The sequence below is a fragment of the Lissotriton vulgaris genome, chromosome 5, assembly GCF_964263255.1.
Source record: "Lissotriton vulgaris chromosome 5, aLisVul1.2, whole genome shotgun sequence".
Classification (NCBI taxonomy): Eukaryota; Metazoa; Chordata; class Amphibia; order Caudata; family Salamandridae; genus Lissotriton; species Lissotriton vulgaris.
Genome location: NC_141693.1, coordinates 1497719340 through 1497735798, shown reverse-complemented (window position 1 = coordinate 1497735798; position 16459 = coordinate 1497719340). Strand labels below are relative to the sequence as shown.

At 45.8% G+C, this 16459-nt stretch overlaps 1 protein-coding gene across 1 annotated transcript in view; it reads left to right on the top strand.

Moving 5' to 3' along the window:
* The first annotated feature begins 553 nt into the window (after window positions 1-553).
* The window catches only part of LOC147712837 (hatching enzyme 1.2-like), a 43954-nt gene continuing 28048 nt past the window's right edge, over window positions 554-16459 (top strand). The window contains exons 1-3 of the mRNA XM_086923507.1: window positions 554-886; window positions 14261-14324; window positions 14443-14529. Coding sequence (XP_086779633.1) covers window positions 803-886; window positions 14261-14324; window positions 14443-14529 — 235 coding nt within the window. The 5' untranslated portion in view covers window positions 554-802. The remainder of the gene's footprint in view (window positions 887-14260; window positions 14325-14442; window positions 14530-16459) is intronic.

Here is a 16459-nt window from a genome sequence, read left to right as displayed (position 1 = left end):
CACTCACCGTAACAACCCAACACCAGACCAAGATACGCGTCGACCTCAGGACGAACCAAACAGCGTCAGGCCAGCAGAGAAAGAGGGAGCTCAGATTGCCGGAGAGGTATGAGTACTTCTCCCCACACTCTCCTGCCCGGAAGTGACGTCAGCCTAGGGGACCCACAGGATCCCCAAACACTGGGAGGCTGACTCGTCGTGTGCCATCCTGTGGCACTAAGTGGGGCCGCCCTCTTAGGAGGGCCCCCTCCGTGAGCCCGGGGCAGCCCCGCTGTGTGTGTGGCTCTGTGTGTGCGGGTGGGTGCGTGTGGCTCTATGTGTGGCTCAGTGTGTGTGTGTATGTGCGTGTGGCTCTGTGTGTGGCTCTGTGTGTGTGTGTGTGCAAATGCAATAGGTCTCGCATTTGAGAGAGATTAAGCAATTGGCATTGTAAATGACAATGCCATTTATTTATATGTTTTAAAAACAAAAATAATGTCATGAGCAATGCCAATAGCTCTAACTTTAACAAAGACGAGACCATTGCATTGTAAATGCTTGTTTGGAGAGCGAAGACTGTGGCTAACAGGCACAGCTCTGGTGCACGCGTCTACAACTCTCTCTGAGTTTGGCGCCTCGTTTAGGACGGCCCTGGCCAGCGGCGGATCCGTCGGTTGGAACCCACAGATGTGCAAATCCGTTAACCCACAGAGAGTTACCAAAGATTCCTCCCTTCCAGAACCCTCCTGCTGCACCTTGGACAGGGGTATAAAGCAGGGGTCACGGAGAGCGCGCCAGAACTCCGGCCGAACCTCGAGGAACCATGACCCTGCTGCTCCTGTGCGCTGCCCTCGCCCTGCTCCCGGCCACGCCCCTCGGGGGGCCGCTGCCGGGTCGCGCCAGAATGGTGAGAGGGTGTTACTTGGATGGATGATGATAATTGCTGGTTTTCAAGTATATGTAGCGCCTCATGTTAAACTTCCGACTTTTTTAAGCGCACTAATGAACGACTTTTTATATCAACTAATGTGTCGTCCTAGAATGGATTGAGGGGTTTCATGTATGCTTTAGTGCCTCATTTGGTAGGTTTTGGTCGCTTTAAAGGGAAATACAACATCACGGACAGAATTCGACAGTTCTATCAAACGGGCAAAGAGAGGGCAGTGGGCGGATGGTGTAGGCCAGGTCGGATCTGCTAGCAGAGGTATGCGAGCCACTGAAAGGCCACGCCGGATCCCGCCTGGCTCAGCTCTAGCTCCCCTTGGACCGTCGAACCCAAAACGAGCTTTAGAGGGTGGCTTTCACCTGCTACACACACTCTCACCTCACGGGCTAAGAATTAAAGTCAAACCCTTAACCTCCGATACCAAACAGGCCAGGGAAAGAGATTTCCATCTAGTGGCTGAATTGCCAAATGTGTAACAAGAAAACCTGGCAATCAGTCCGACCTCTCTGCTTAACCAAGTTGAGTGATCCTAGGCAAATATTTTATTTCACCTAACCTTATTTTTCTTCATTATCGAATCCAAGAGCACGTTCACATAACTTCAGGATCAGTGCTGTACAAAACCCTCTTGTGTTTGTTTTAGTAGCCTATAAAGTTGCTCCCTCTTTATAGAACCTAGGCCACATGTAAGGTACGCAAGAAAAATGACTCAGCTCTTAGTTCAGCAATGGCTTTGTCGTGTGGGAGGTGGGTGAAAATGTTTCTAAGTTACTGTTTAAAAACTATCCTGTTTAATAAATGTCTAATTGCAGTAATACATACAGTCTGGGGCCATATTGTAGAAATGTCGGGGGCGGGGGGGGGGGGGACTAATTCTTCCAGCAATAGGCAGAGTGGAGAAGCAGGGGCTCTAAGAAAGGGTATGAACAAACAACAAAGCCTCATTAACAAGCAAATGGTCTTGTAAAGACCTGTGAAGTACTCGAGTGTGGCTGTGTGTGTGCCCGGGAAGCTGTCTCAGCCACACGACGTAGGGGGCGGGGGTGGTTCGGGGGTGTAACTGAAGCCTTTTGAGCCCAATGGTGTTGCGCGCCTGGGTGCAACAGGCATGTGTGCCTGCTTTCTATGCTCCTGGGGCACTTTGGTATTACAGGAGGGGCCGCACACACCTGCACCGCCCCCTCTGTAATACACATAGCACTGGCACACACGCCAGCACTATCTCAAGAAGGTGTTCCTATGCAAGTGAGGAATCTCTTTGGCTCTGCACCCGTATTATGGACGTGGATGCAAAGGCAAACATGCTATGAGGTGATGCACTGAAAGTGTGCCACAAAAAGGTGACACACTTTCAGTGCGCCTCTCAAGGCAGTCCTCCGGAGGAGAGAAAGGTTGTCCCATTGAACCCCTTAGACATCCCCTTGCAGGTGGGTGCAGTCACTCATGGCACCCGCCTGCAGAAGGATCTCTCCCTCCTTTTGAAAGTGCAGGTGGGTTACCTCCTGCCTGCTTTGAAGCAGCCTCTTCGTATTTCAGTTGAATGTGCTGCCCGCGGGACAGAACGAGTTCCCGGCTGCCCTGTGGGCAGCGGATTTGCTGTAATACAGCGCACTTTCCTTGTTTGCGCATTGGCACACCTAGGTAAAGGGGCGCCATAGCGCAAACAGGGAAAGTGCGCCGTATATGTAAAATTCAAAAGAGTGTATTTCTTTAACAAGTAGAAGCGTTTCACCCTTATACATCATGGGCCTCATTAAATAATTGTTGTCATATTCTTACATAGAGTTTTTTTTTTAGTTGGGTGAGCCACTGAAGGCTAGAGGCAGATGCTTGGCTGTGGTTCACCATAAGATCCACTTAGAACATCGAGCCCAAAACGAGCTGAGGTTTCATGGTAGATGTGGCATAATGGCTACAGCTGTCGAACATGTTACATGGGAACCCAGGGGATGTATGACATTATATTGCATGCTTTTACAATGCATGCTGTTACAACGCAGGTTTTACAATGCATACCTTTACAACGCATTACACTTTGGGGTGCTGGATAGTGAATAGTTTAATTTCACCCTTATACATCATGGGCCTCATTAAATAATTGTTGTCATATTCTTACATAGAGTTTTTTTTTAGTTGGGTGAGCCACTGAAGGCTAGAGGCAGATGCTTGGCTGTGGTTCACCATAAGATCCACTTAGAACATCGAGCCCAAAACGAGCTGAGGTTTCATGGTAGATGTGGCATAATGGCTACAGCTGTCGAACATGTTACATGGGAACCCAGGGGATGTATGACATTATATTGCATGCTTTTACAATGCATGCTGTTACAACGCAGGTTTTACAATGCATACCTTTACAACGCATTACACTTTGGGGTGCTGGATAGTGAATAGTTTAATTTACTATTCCAACTCCAGTCCCCGTGGACACTAGGGAAGGTGTTGGATAGTAAATTAAACTTATTCCCTATCCTAGAGCGCCTCCCAGTGTAATGCGTTGTAAAGGTATGCGTAGTAAAACCTGCGTTGTAATAGCTTTGCGTCGTAAAAGTTTCGTTGTAAAGGATGGTTCCCGAACCCAGGTTCAAATCATGGCCTTGGCTCAGCATCCTGTAAATTCTGGCAAGTATCCCTGTGCCAAAATACAAAAAAAAAATGTAATGTAGCTTGTGTCTGGTGTGTAGCTCACTTATGAACTTTTTGCAAGGTTTGCGCTATGAAAAACTGCCAAAAATAAAATGTGGATTCTGCCTGTCACCCCACACTATTCTCATACTCATACTCCAAAAATTAAGTACAAAATATAACACTGTAATGTTAGAAAGAGATACCCATATAGTGTCTGAATTGCACAGTGTGAAACTGAAAATTTGGGATCAATCCCAGCTTCTCTTTTTTTGTCTTTGTGATCCTAGGCAGATACTTTATTTTAAAGAACCTCCTTTTGTGTTCATTGTCACATAAGAGACCATCTTCAAATATGTGACTACAGCATGCAGGCTAAACAAAAACTCTTGTGTTTGATTTAATATCGTATAATGTTGCTTCCTATAAAATAAGGCTCTATGCCACATATAGGGTGCACGGGACAACAGCCTTGATTCTTTGTTCACTAATAGCAGGACAAGGACAGGAATGTTTCACAGTTCATGTTTAAAAACTTTCACTTTTAAGAAACGATGTCTCAATGCAGAGCCATACGTTGCTGTGATAAGGTGAAATGCTTCCATGTGTTAAAGAAATACACTGAATGCTGAAGCCACCATACCATATTTTAACCTGGTTTGTTTCATGATTTACATGACACATATTTTAAAGCCTTGCACCGACACTGGCTCCTAGAGCCAGAGCAGACCTTTTCGTAGCTCTGGCCTTAGCTCTCCATGTTAATTTATTGTCTCGTCCACCTCTTGGCTTGTTTCATGATGATTTACATGCCAAATATTGTCATTGTTCGGCTCGTGGACTAGCCTTGACTTAAGTTTGGCACCTCGATAATTTGTTGGCTTGCACACCTCTAGCTGCTAGATCATTCCATGCATGCAGAAAGGTGGCGGCTCTCCACAATTTGAACCTTAAACCAGAAAAAGATGTTGCTTGCCACACCTTCAAAAGAGATTGATAAGTATGTACCTGACGCATGCTTACTCACTTGCAGGGCCTCAAGATTGAGCGAGCTGGGTTGGAGGTGCCTAGATTCAGAGGAATGCACATGGAGCTGACTTCACAAATAGCTTTTTCTTAATAATTTTTTATACATAGTCTTCTGGTGCTTGTTCGTTTTTTAGGTCGAAGCCTACCAGACAGAACAGCTGTTTGCTAAAGACCTCTTGGGGACATTCAGAAAGCTGACCTAGGAATGCCTTCCGCTTGTTGCTTACAATTGGCTTTGTGGTGTGTAAGTCACATTTTCTGGCTATCTGTTTGCTGGCTTTATTTGCTTTAGGCTGTCCAGCTTGAGTTCGTCCCTCCCATTGCACAAACCTTGTATACTGTATTCTTCCATGAACTCGATTTCTGTAAACAGGACTCTAAATCTTGTTCTTATATTGGTGCATTTGCTGTGCATTCAATGACAGAGGTCACATAGCAAGCACTCTCTTCTGAGGGAGCTTGGTCTTTACTTTTCACTCACTGACTTCAAAGTGAGAGAAGTTATGTGACAACCATCCTGAGTATCCATGTAAGAGGGGAGGGTGTAGGATGTTTTTGTTCTAGCATATAACAAAAAAATGGTCCTGATGCAGAATATATTTGAATTAGTACAAATGAAGCACATTTTGTTTGTAATTCCGAAGTGAGGTAGGAACAAATATTTGAATATGCTCCAAACACATCAATAAGCTAGGTGATGACATTTGCACATAGTATCATTTGTATGAAGTAAAATGTATTTCAGTGCAAATGTAATGGAAATTTCTATTGAAAATGTGTTGTCTGTAATGAAAGTGCGCTACCACACCATGCATGCTCCACCCTATGCCATCCGCTCCACTCCACGCCTTTCCACTCTTTGCCACACCACTCCATTCTTCGACACTCGACTCAACTTCATGGCATGCCACTTCACTCTATGATCCTCCACTCTAAGACACTCTAAAGACACGCCACAGATCACTCCAATCTACCCCACACCACTCCAATCTACCCCACACCACTCAAGTCTACCCCGCACCACTCCAATCTACCTCACTCCACTCCAATCCTTTCCAATTTACCCCACTCCAATCTACCCCTACTCACCCCAGTCCAACCCACTCCACACCAATCTGCCCGAATTTGCTTTAATCTACCCCACTCCACTCCAATCTACCCCAGTCCATTTTGCCCCACCTCATTCCAATTTACCCCACTCCACTACAAACTCTACTGCAGTCTATCCAGCTCATCCCTACTCTAATCTACCCACTCAATCTAATCTACCCCACACCACCACAATCCACCCCACTCCACTCGAATCCACCCAATCTACCCCACTCCACTCTGCCCAATTCACCATACTCCATTCTACTCTACCCAATCCTCCGCACTCGAATTCACTCCAATCTACCACAGGCCACACAACTTTACCCCAATCCACTCCCATCCAATCTAACCCACCCCAATCCAACCCACCCCAATCCAACCCACTCCAGTCCAACCCACTCCACCCCATTCCAATCTACCCTACCCAACTCCAACCCTAATTACCCTACTCCAACGTACCCCATCCCATCCACCCCCTCAAATCTGCCTCAATCCATTCTACCCCACCCTAACCCAGCCTACCCAACCCAACCCAACCCACCCCATCCAACCCACACACTCTATCCAACTTCACTCCAATCTACGCCCTCCAAACTACCCCACTTAACTCTACCCACTCCACTCTAATCTACCCTACTCAACTATAACCTACCTCTTTCCAATCTACTACTTTCTACTCCTACCTAGCCCACTCCTATCTCACTCCCATCCACCCCACTCCACTGCAATCTACCCCACTGCCCTCCAATCTACCCAACCATAATCCACCCACTTTAATCTACCCCACTCTACTGTACCCCAATCCACTGCACTTCACTCTTCCTCATTTTATGGCACCCCACTCCAATTTACCTCAATATACATCAATCTACCCCAGTCTACGCCACTCCAATGTAATCTACCCAACTTCAGCCCAACCTACCCCAATTCAATCAACCCCACTCCTCCACTCCAATCTACCCCAATCAACTCCAGTTCAAACAACTTCACTCTACTGATGATTGACCTGTAAACGTTAAAGCTTTTTGCTTCTGTAACGGATTTTAGCAAGTGATACTATCTGGTGCTGCTATGTTTTACTTAGCATTAATGCCCTTTATTCAGGCATTCAACTAATAAGACTTGTGTATTTTAAATGAAACATTGTTACAGTTTTAATTAACTGAAGCAATAAAGAAACCATTCACTACTACACTCCACCCCAATCTACCCCACCCCACCCCACTTCAACCTACCCCACACATTACACTCTACCCCACACCACTCCAGTCCACCCCACTCTACCCCACTTCAACCTACTCCAAACACCCGAGTCTACCCACATCACTCCAATCTACCCTACTCACCCAATCTACCCTACCCCACTCCACTCTACCCTACCATATCCACTCTACCCGCGCTTCATTCCATGTTAGCCTGCTATAATCAACCCAATCTACCCCACTCCACTCCAATCTACCCAACTCCAATCTACCCGACTCCACTCCAGTCTACCCCACTCCACTATAATCTACCACAATCCACCCCACTCAACTCTTGTTCAATCTACCCCACTCCAATCTACCCCAATATGTTCCACTCCACTCTACCCCAGTCTACCCCAACCTAGCCCATTTTTATCTACCCAACTCTACCTACCCCACCCCACTGCAACCTACGCCTCTGCACAAATCTACCCCATTCCACTCTACCCCAATGTACCCCTCTCCTATCTGCACCTTGCACATCACTCCACCCACTGTAAGCCATGTTGAACAGCAGCCACACTGGTGTACATAATGGCTAAAACACATTGCCAAAGCCAAAAGCTCTCTCATAGGTGGGACCTATTGGCTTTGCCAATGCTTTGTTTTGCCCTGGCCCTTTTTTCAGTTCCTTACTCTTCCTGTTTCCCTTTCCTTCCATTGTCCTACCTCTTCTCCTTGCCTCTCAGCCCCAATTTTGTACAGGTAAAAAGGAGATGGGGTACCAAATAGATGAATCAGGCGAGGGGGAGGAGGGGTCGCTGTGTGTTCACAGGCTGCTCTCTGCTGGGAGGCAGTCAGCTAAGTCTGATCTGGGAACACAGAGATACCCTACCCATTGATATTACCAGCTGTAGAGAGAGGGGAATGAAACAAAGAAGTGTAAAGCTGTATCAGGGCGTACAAATCATGGCTGGACGAGTCCGAATATTTAGTCAGCGGTAAGCCTGGCTCTTACCCTGGCACTGTCGTGTACAGGGTAAGGGTTAAGGATGCGCATTTTGGTGACTGGCTTTGGCCTTGGTGGGGTAGAAGGTGCGCACTGCTGATGCGACATACCCGAACTGGCACTTGTCTTGTCAGGTCCTGAAGCGTCAGAATGAGTTTGTGCTGTCATTGGAATTGCCCAGGAACCCCGGCGGCATCACTAACCTTCATGATAGTCGACAGGCCACCAATATTCTCACAAAATCCATTCTTGAAATTATCAGCTGCAGATAATACTCTGAAGCTGAGGCACTTCTATATATGCAGGCTAGTGTGATTCGTAAACATTGCGGTGTGGTGAGAGTGTGGATGGAGCTGAAGCTTAGAACACCCTGCATCGAGTTCAAGGTTTGGTAGGATGCAACAAACTGTTCATTGGCCAATGCTGTAATGGTGGTCACCATGGCTACAGCCATTGACCAGTAAGCAGAGAAGGACTGCTATATGTGTGTGTGTCAAGGGCCATAAGCCCCTGTGTCTGGGAGCTTAGACAGACACAATGTTGATGGCTACCAGGCATTAGGAGTAGATACATTTTGGGACTTAGTCACAAACTGTATTTTATTGTACTTTTAGTAGTACTATTAAACTACTACAAAATACTATTCACAAACATACGAGTGTAAATCCCCACTTCAAATTCTCCTTTCTTTTCTATGAAGAGGTCCGCACGCATGCCAGTCTATTACTTAGTAGAAAATGTGGGAGGGACCAGGGAAGTGGTTGATAAATGGGGCATAGTTTCTACAAAATAAGTGTGGTTTATGGAAAAGTAAAAACAAGTTATTGAGTTTGAGTTTGAGTTTAAAAAGTTTTGTAGAGCGCTCGTACACCTAGCGGTTTCTTGGCGCTACCTGGCTACTGCTACTCAGGGGGCAGGAAGGTTGGGGAGTCTGACCATTTAAGATGGGAAGGATTAGGTGAAGAGAAAGGTCTTGAGGCCTTTACGGAACAAAGGGTACTGGGTGCACGTTCTCAGGGAGGTTGGGAGGGAATTCCAAAAAGCTGGGCCAGTGGTCGAGAACTTGGAGCCCCCCCACTTCTTCCGTTTGAAACGGGGGACCACAAGGAGGTGGTGGGAAGAAGATCGGAGATCTCTCGATGGAGTGTAGTTTTGAATGGCTGAGTTGATGAAGGAAGGGGCAGAGCCTGTCCGGGCTTTAAAGATGGTACAGCCCAGCTTGAATAAGGCACGCTGCCGGACAGGGAGCCAATGCAGGGAAAGGAGGAGAGGTGTTGCGTGGTGTGATTTTGGTAAGTTGAAAACCAGCCGAGCGGCTTGGTTTTGGACCAATTGCAGACGCCTCATGAGGTAGTCGGGCATGCCATGATAGAGGACATTGCCGTAATCTAGGCGAGATGTTACCATGGCCAGAAGTATTAGCTTGAGCGCCTCGGAGGAGAAGAATCGTGAGACTCTGCGTATTGTCCTGAGGGAGAGGAAGGCTGAAGATACCACAGCAGAGACTTGAGAGTGTAGGGAAAGTTGGTTGTTAATTTTGAACCCAAGAGTTTTAACGGAAGATACAGGAGTAGGTGGGGAGCCTAGGGAAGGGGGCCAAAAAGAAGGGAACCAGGGACTGGAGCAACCACCTGTCAACACCAACTCCGTTTTATCTGGATTGAGTTTCAGGTGGTTGAAATTCATCCAGTCCTGGATGAAGGTCATGATGAACTGAAAATTAGTTATTGAGTCGGGGGAGGAAGAGAGGGAAAAGATGAGCTGGAGATCGTCTGCGTAGTTATACACAGAGACCTCCAGTTGCTGTAAAGCAAAAATAAGGGGGGCAATGTAAAGGTTAAATAAAAGGGGGGACAAAGAGGATCCTTGGGGAACCCCACACTGGATGGGTCGAAATTCAGCTGAGTACTCTCCCAGGCGAACTGCCTGAGTCCGACCGCTCAAGAAGGAGGATAGCCATAGCAGGGTTGACCCTCCGATTCCCGCCGCCTCGACACGTAAAAGTAAGATGGTATGGTCCACAGTGTCGAATGCGGCGGAAAGATCCAAAAGGATCAGGGCCTGAGATTGATTGGTGTCCATTCCTTGTCGCAGGTTGTCCAGAACGGATATTATTACGGACTCAGTTGAATGAGCCGGGCGGACACCGGCCTGTCTCAGGGCCAAAACACCATGTCTTTCCACAAACTCACTCAGGGTTTTTACTACATGCCGTTCCAATACCTTTGCCAAGAAAGGCAGAAGAGAGATGGGGCGGTAATTGGCTGGATCCGAAGGATCCGCCCCTGGTTTTTTTAGGATCGGAACGATCACTGCGGACTTTAATGCTAGAGTGACAACACCCTGGGACAGCGAACTATTGAGAAGGGTTTGGGGTGGTGAGGGGCAGTGAGAGTAAATCTGCTTCAAAATATGAGCAGGGCAAGGATCCAGCGGGGAGCCGGATTTAAGTAGTGGAAGGATGGAGGAGAGTGAATCGGTCGTGAGGGGCGGAATTGAGTCGAGATGTGCTGTAGCTGGTGGGCAGCAGGGGTCGGTGAAGGCCGGGGAAGGCGGGGGGATTTTGGCTTTAATCTTACTGATTTTGTCTAGGAAGAAGGAATTGAGAGAATCGCATAGTGGTTGTGATGGGGAAGGTTTGAGTGAGGCTCTGTCAGAGTAAGCGAGATCTTGGACGATGGAGAATATTTCTCTTGGCCGGTTCTCCGCGAACTGGATTTTAGATAAAAAGTATGCTTTTTTGTTTTCCAGTATGGATTTCTTGGATTGTACAAGAAGATCAGTGTAACAGGTTTTGGAAACAGGACAAAGTTCCGTCTCCACTTCGCTTGGCGGAGATTAAGTTTCTGGGTCTTCAGATCGTCCGAAAACCAACGGTTAGCATCTTTGGGGCGTTTGGACGAAATGCGCCTTAAAGGGGCGATGGTGTCGCAGCCCGCTCTCAGCCAGCTGCTGATAGCTTCTGCTTGTCCAGAGGAGGGCAGCCCAGTAAGGTCAGGGCTGGAAGAGGAGAGGGTGGTAGATAGGGCCTCGACATCAACGCAATTCCATGATCGTGCCCAGACATTTCTCGCAGGGGTGGGTTTAGGTAATGAAAAGGGGGATAGAGAGAAGGCGATCAGAGAATGATCTGACCAAAGGCAAGGGGAAATGGATAGTGAGGTGACCGGGCAATCACGGTGCCAAATTTGGTCAAGGATGTGTCCCAGCCTATGCGTGGGGGCATTAACGACTGAGGTGAAGTTGAGCGACTGAAGGTAGTCTGAAAACTCTTTGGAAGTAGCACATTCCGCCGGGTCAGAGGGCCAGAAGTTAAAGTCTCCCAAGACTATAATGGAAGAATGGTTGACTACCAGAGTCGCCATTAGGTCTTATAAGCTGGGGAGAAACGTCTGAGGGGGTGATGGGGGTCGATAAATAAGAACGCACGTGAGTGGGGGGTAAGAGAAGTTGAACGCACAACTAAACAGTCTGATGTTCCCATGGACGGGGAGACTAAAGGATGGAACGTGAGTTCTTTACGGGCGATCAGAGCGACCCCTCCCCCTGGCCTGCCGGAGGAGTGGTCGGCTCGAATGGCGTAGTAGGATGGAGGAAGTATAGCCAGCAGGGAGGGGAGAGAACTGTCCGAAAACCAAGTCTCGGTGAGGAATAATACGTCGGGTTTCTGAGATTCGAGTAACGTGAAGAGGTCAAGCTGGTGTTTGACTGCCGATCTGGTATTGAGGTACATTGCAGTTACTACTGTGGGGGAAGGGCCGGCCGGAGACATGGTTGGGGAGTGGTTAGTCGGAGACGAGGACGTGGTGTTGGTGTGGACTTGATTATGAGAAGACAATAATCCAAGATTGGAGATTCGGGCTATGGTGGCAGCAGGTAGAGACCACTTGCCTTGCAGATCGATGAGTTGCAACCGGGAATATTGTTTGGGAGAGGCAGAATGAGTGGCCTCTGGCCTCGGTCGGTCGCGGACGGGTTATTGAGGGATATGAAATGGATGTGCACCCACATTCAAAAAGTGTAAACCCATTGCTATTTACAAAGTGCACTTCTAAAGTTACTACAGCCAAAAAGGACCCAAAACAGTAGTAAATATGCTCCAGTTAAGGCTGAAGTAAGTCCAGCACCACACATGGCCAACCACTAGAACTGCAATAACCTCACATCAAAATCAATGAAAGTATAGATCAATGTTGTGTGGATGGGAACATATTTGATTTGGTGCTAACACTGAAAAACACATTTGTTGCTAAGCATGTACGAAGGAAGGGTCAAAGATATAATATGCATACATGCTTGTTAATGGACTGGGCAGCTGACTAAATGGGGGTGGAGTGCTACTGTACTCAGATGAGTTAGTTTCCTATTTTCTCATTGTTTAATGTTGGTTGATAACTAAGGGCCCGATGTAGGTGGCAAATTCCGGTTGGAAACGACCGAAATCGTCCGTTTCCGACCGGTATTTGGCACTTTGAGATGTAGGGGGCCAGTATTTACCTATTCGGTATATTTACCGAATCGGTAAATTTACAGAATCTGTAAAATACCGAATCGGTATTTTTACCGATTCGGTATCTTCCAGATGTAGGTGGGACTCTTCTGAGTCCCACAGGCCTTTCAGATTCGGTATTTTAACACCCAATCTAATTGGGTGTTAAAATACCGAATCCAGGTGTGCATGCACATGTGTGCATGCATACCTATGCCATGTGACAGACAGACTTGCCCTTAGGGCATGTCTGTGTGCCACATGGCACACAAGCCAGTATTGGGGGTGCTAGAGGGTGTCAAAGTGACACCCCCTGCACCCTTGCTGGAATCGGTATTTACCGATTCGGTAAATACCGAATCGGTAATGCCCATTGATTCCTATGGGCTTCAAGGCCCATAGGAATCAATGGGGGATACCGATTCGGTATTTACAGAATCGGTAAATACCGAATCTTACAGACTCGGTATTTACCGAATCTGAAATACCTACATCTCCCCCCCTCTAATTTACCACCTCATAAATACCGAATCGGTATGATTCGGTATTTATGAAGTGGTAAATATAGATTTACCTACATCAAGCCCTAAATGCGCCATTAGAAATATTTGCTAGTTCTGTAAGGCAAAATGAGGTATTTCCCCTGAGCTGTAATCTCCTGTGTATATTAGATGACATATACTTGCATCAGAGCAACAGACTTATAATATATGAAACTTAATATTGTTGGAGTGTAAAAACTGAATTTAAACATAATGAGAAAAAAATGAAGGTAAAGACTTAAAATAAAGGCAAGTAGGAAATATTGTTTAATGGAATTAAATGATTTAAACCTTTTAATAATATTTATATGTAATTTAAAAGTAAAATAATATCCAAAAAGAAACACATTTATTAATTTTAAAATATATTCACAATCATTTTAAAAATTGTAAAATTAATGTATCAGTGTTTATTACTTTTACATTATTCTATACATTACATTTATGAATTATTAGTACATAGTACAAAAATATATTTTTTAACTTTAGATGGGGATTTTTTTAAATGTAAACTTAAGAAAAATAATTTCTATTTAATGTACTATATTTAAATTAATTAAATATTTAGCTCAACATTAACCATTAAGTTAATAGTGCTTTAGCATCTTTTAGTTTGTTCTAAATTTAAAATAAATATATCACATTAATTGGCATTATTATTTAACATTACAAATATTTAAACAATTTTTTCAAGTCTTATTAAGTGTTTCTACTTTTCCCTAAACTTTAACATAAAGAGATTCTTGTCACCGTGACGGACATCTCCCTTTGGTGAAGTATAGGCAAAATGTAATGTCAATTCCCCACAAAAGCGTCTGACTGCTACGGCTCCGATGTGGACGCAAGTGACGTTTTGCTGGCTTATTTATAACTTTCCATGCAGTTGTTCATCAATTATTCTTACTATCAGAAGCAGTGGTTTCATACCACATGATAAATATGCACCACATTTGTCAACAAGCATTTCCAATGGATTTCGTGTTAAAGTGTGCCAAATGCCTCCATGATGGCCGAATGTTTGCAGAGCCATTGAACGTGCGAAACAGCGTAAACGTTATGATTCCCGTAAAGCCACAGTAAGCATTTCGATGTTCCTGACAAATGCAACATCTTCCTCTTCCAAGAAGTACTTGTCCTAACTCCTCTCTGGGCTATGATAAAGGGTTTGGTGTCCCTTTTCCTATTATCTAGTCTTTAGCCGGCTAGTGATATGAAACCCAGTTGGTGCATATATGTGCCTTGTTAGCACAATAATTCCCAGAGCTTTGTCATTTGATGTTGACGACTAGCTTATCAATTGGTTAATTGTTTTAAAGTCGAGGCTAGCGAGGTGTGGTATTTCACAGATATGTTTATTTTCCCCAGGCACAGAGTTGGCCCCTTGTCAAAGGATGGCATGGTGCTTCGTTGGAGAAGAAACACCACCTAGGTAATGATTCAATGCCACATGGATGCTTGAGGGAGAGCTTATTGTCACTTTATTTTCTCAGGTCAAAGTCCCATTATCCAGTGCCTCACTTTAAAATATCATTGATTTGTTGTTGTAGGATGGTACGATGCGCAGAGGGAGTACGGATCTGGGGAGGAAGACCCTGAACCTTCAACTCAAATCCTGAAAGTTAATGAAGCTGCTGGTGAGTACTGGTATTGGATGGCTAAGAGCGAGGGCGATGGCTGGGAGCAATGGGTAGAGTTTACAGAAGATCTGCAAGGTGCCATGATGACTGCTAGGGGAAGTACTTGACTTGAGCTAGTATATACTTGTGGTCGGCACCCGCACTTATTGGTCTTGCCCCGGTCACATGGACTATTTCAGGAGGCTTGTGGTAATCCAAGTATGTCGCCGCACGGTAATGTAACACAGTGGAGACTGCAGGTCATCTGTGGGCTCTTTATGAGATAAATAGGTAACTCTTCTAGTAGTAGATGCAAAACTAAAAGGTCAATAAAGCCCCACCTGGGACAGGGGAGGGGTACACACCTTACTTATCACAGATCGCCACCAGCTAAGCCAACGGTCCTGGCATACCCCATCATGGCAAGGGGACAGTGTAGATGATGACTATTTTCACACAAACATGGATGCAAAGGGGCTAATTTAAGCTTCCTCAGGCAGTGACATAGATACCACAGTGGACCTGCTGGAGGATGTGCCAATCCTCCAGACTCCAAGAAGCTGCCTGCCTGGTCCCTGTGAGGACCGACCACCCGAAACATTGATGTCACTTGCTACACTAGTGAAGGTGCTTGATGGGGATGTCACTAATGTCACGCAGTTATTCGCACAGAGACCACCTATGCATACTAACCTGTTGGCCAAATGTTGTAGCACATGGGCAGGGTAGCCCATGACTAGGCTCCTCAGTCATGGGTTGGCTTTGCAGCTCCATTGGGGTGGGACTGTTCATGTGCAAATAGAGGTACACATGTGCACACACAGTTATTTTCTTGGCATGCCACAGCACCAGGCCGCCTCCTTTCAATCTCCAGCCTACGCAGTGGCCCATAAACTTTTCAGTGGTTGCCCAGTGGCTGCTGACAGCAACCCAAATCCATCTCACCGACAGCCTGTGTGGCTGCCTACCCTGGATGCCTGTCAGCCGAGACCCTATCCGCTCAACTGATGGCTCAGAGTATGGACCGTGTACACATACAGAACTGCTGAAATATACAGAGCAGAAGTGTGCTTCAACTGGCGTGCACCAGTGAGTCAAGGAGTTTAAATATACAAGGGAACCCAAAGTAATGGCCAAGGACCATGGGTTGAGCTACTAATTTTATATTACAAAGGTCCTAGGTTTACCATAATATCAGAAGGATTGATTTTCACAGGCTAAAAATAAAGACTGTGTTTTTTTGCTTTAGTGTCCAGCCGGACCTAAAAGTATTTATTTTCAAAATAATGAAGATAGACAACATACAGCGAAAACATTTCGCACATTAATAACTGGGCACAAGCCTGTACCAAGTCAAGGGGAAACACAATACAGGAAGGAAAGACAAAAGAATTCACAGGCAAACAAGGAGAACAGGGTGGCTTAAAAAACAATGCAAGAAATTCTTGAGTAAGCACAAACCCACAGTAACTGCCAGGAAAATACAATTCATATAGCGGGCAGTACTGCAAACAGTCGACGAACGTTTCGATCCCTATCTCCAATGATGTACTGGGATCATCTTCAGGACTAGAATTAATTTTGCCTGAGTATAGCAAGTGAGCCTGTAGGGTATAAACAGGAGGGAAAAGAAGAAAAAAGAAAGATTTTTCTGTATCCATTATTTACAATGTGAGTGCTAAAAGACTAATGTGCTAGTCAACCGCCATTTTCCATGCAAAGTGCAACATGTGCATATGCAGTCGAGTGTTCCCCAAAGGGCACGGAACTCATTGTGCTCGTGTTTGGGATGCAAGACAACAGAACAGACAAAAAAGGCATACCGCGTATTTTTTAAGTGGCAGTGGTACTAGGTGGCGGGGAATATGTGGTGTTTGTGGTATCGTGGTAATGGGGACGAATTGGTGGCAATTAATTACCACAAGTGGGGCTGGTAGGACCAGTTGTA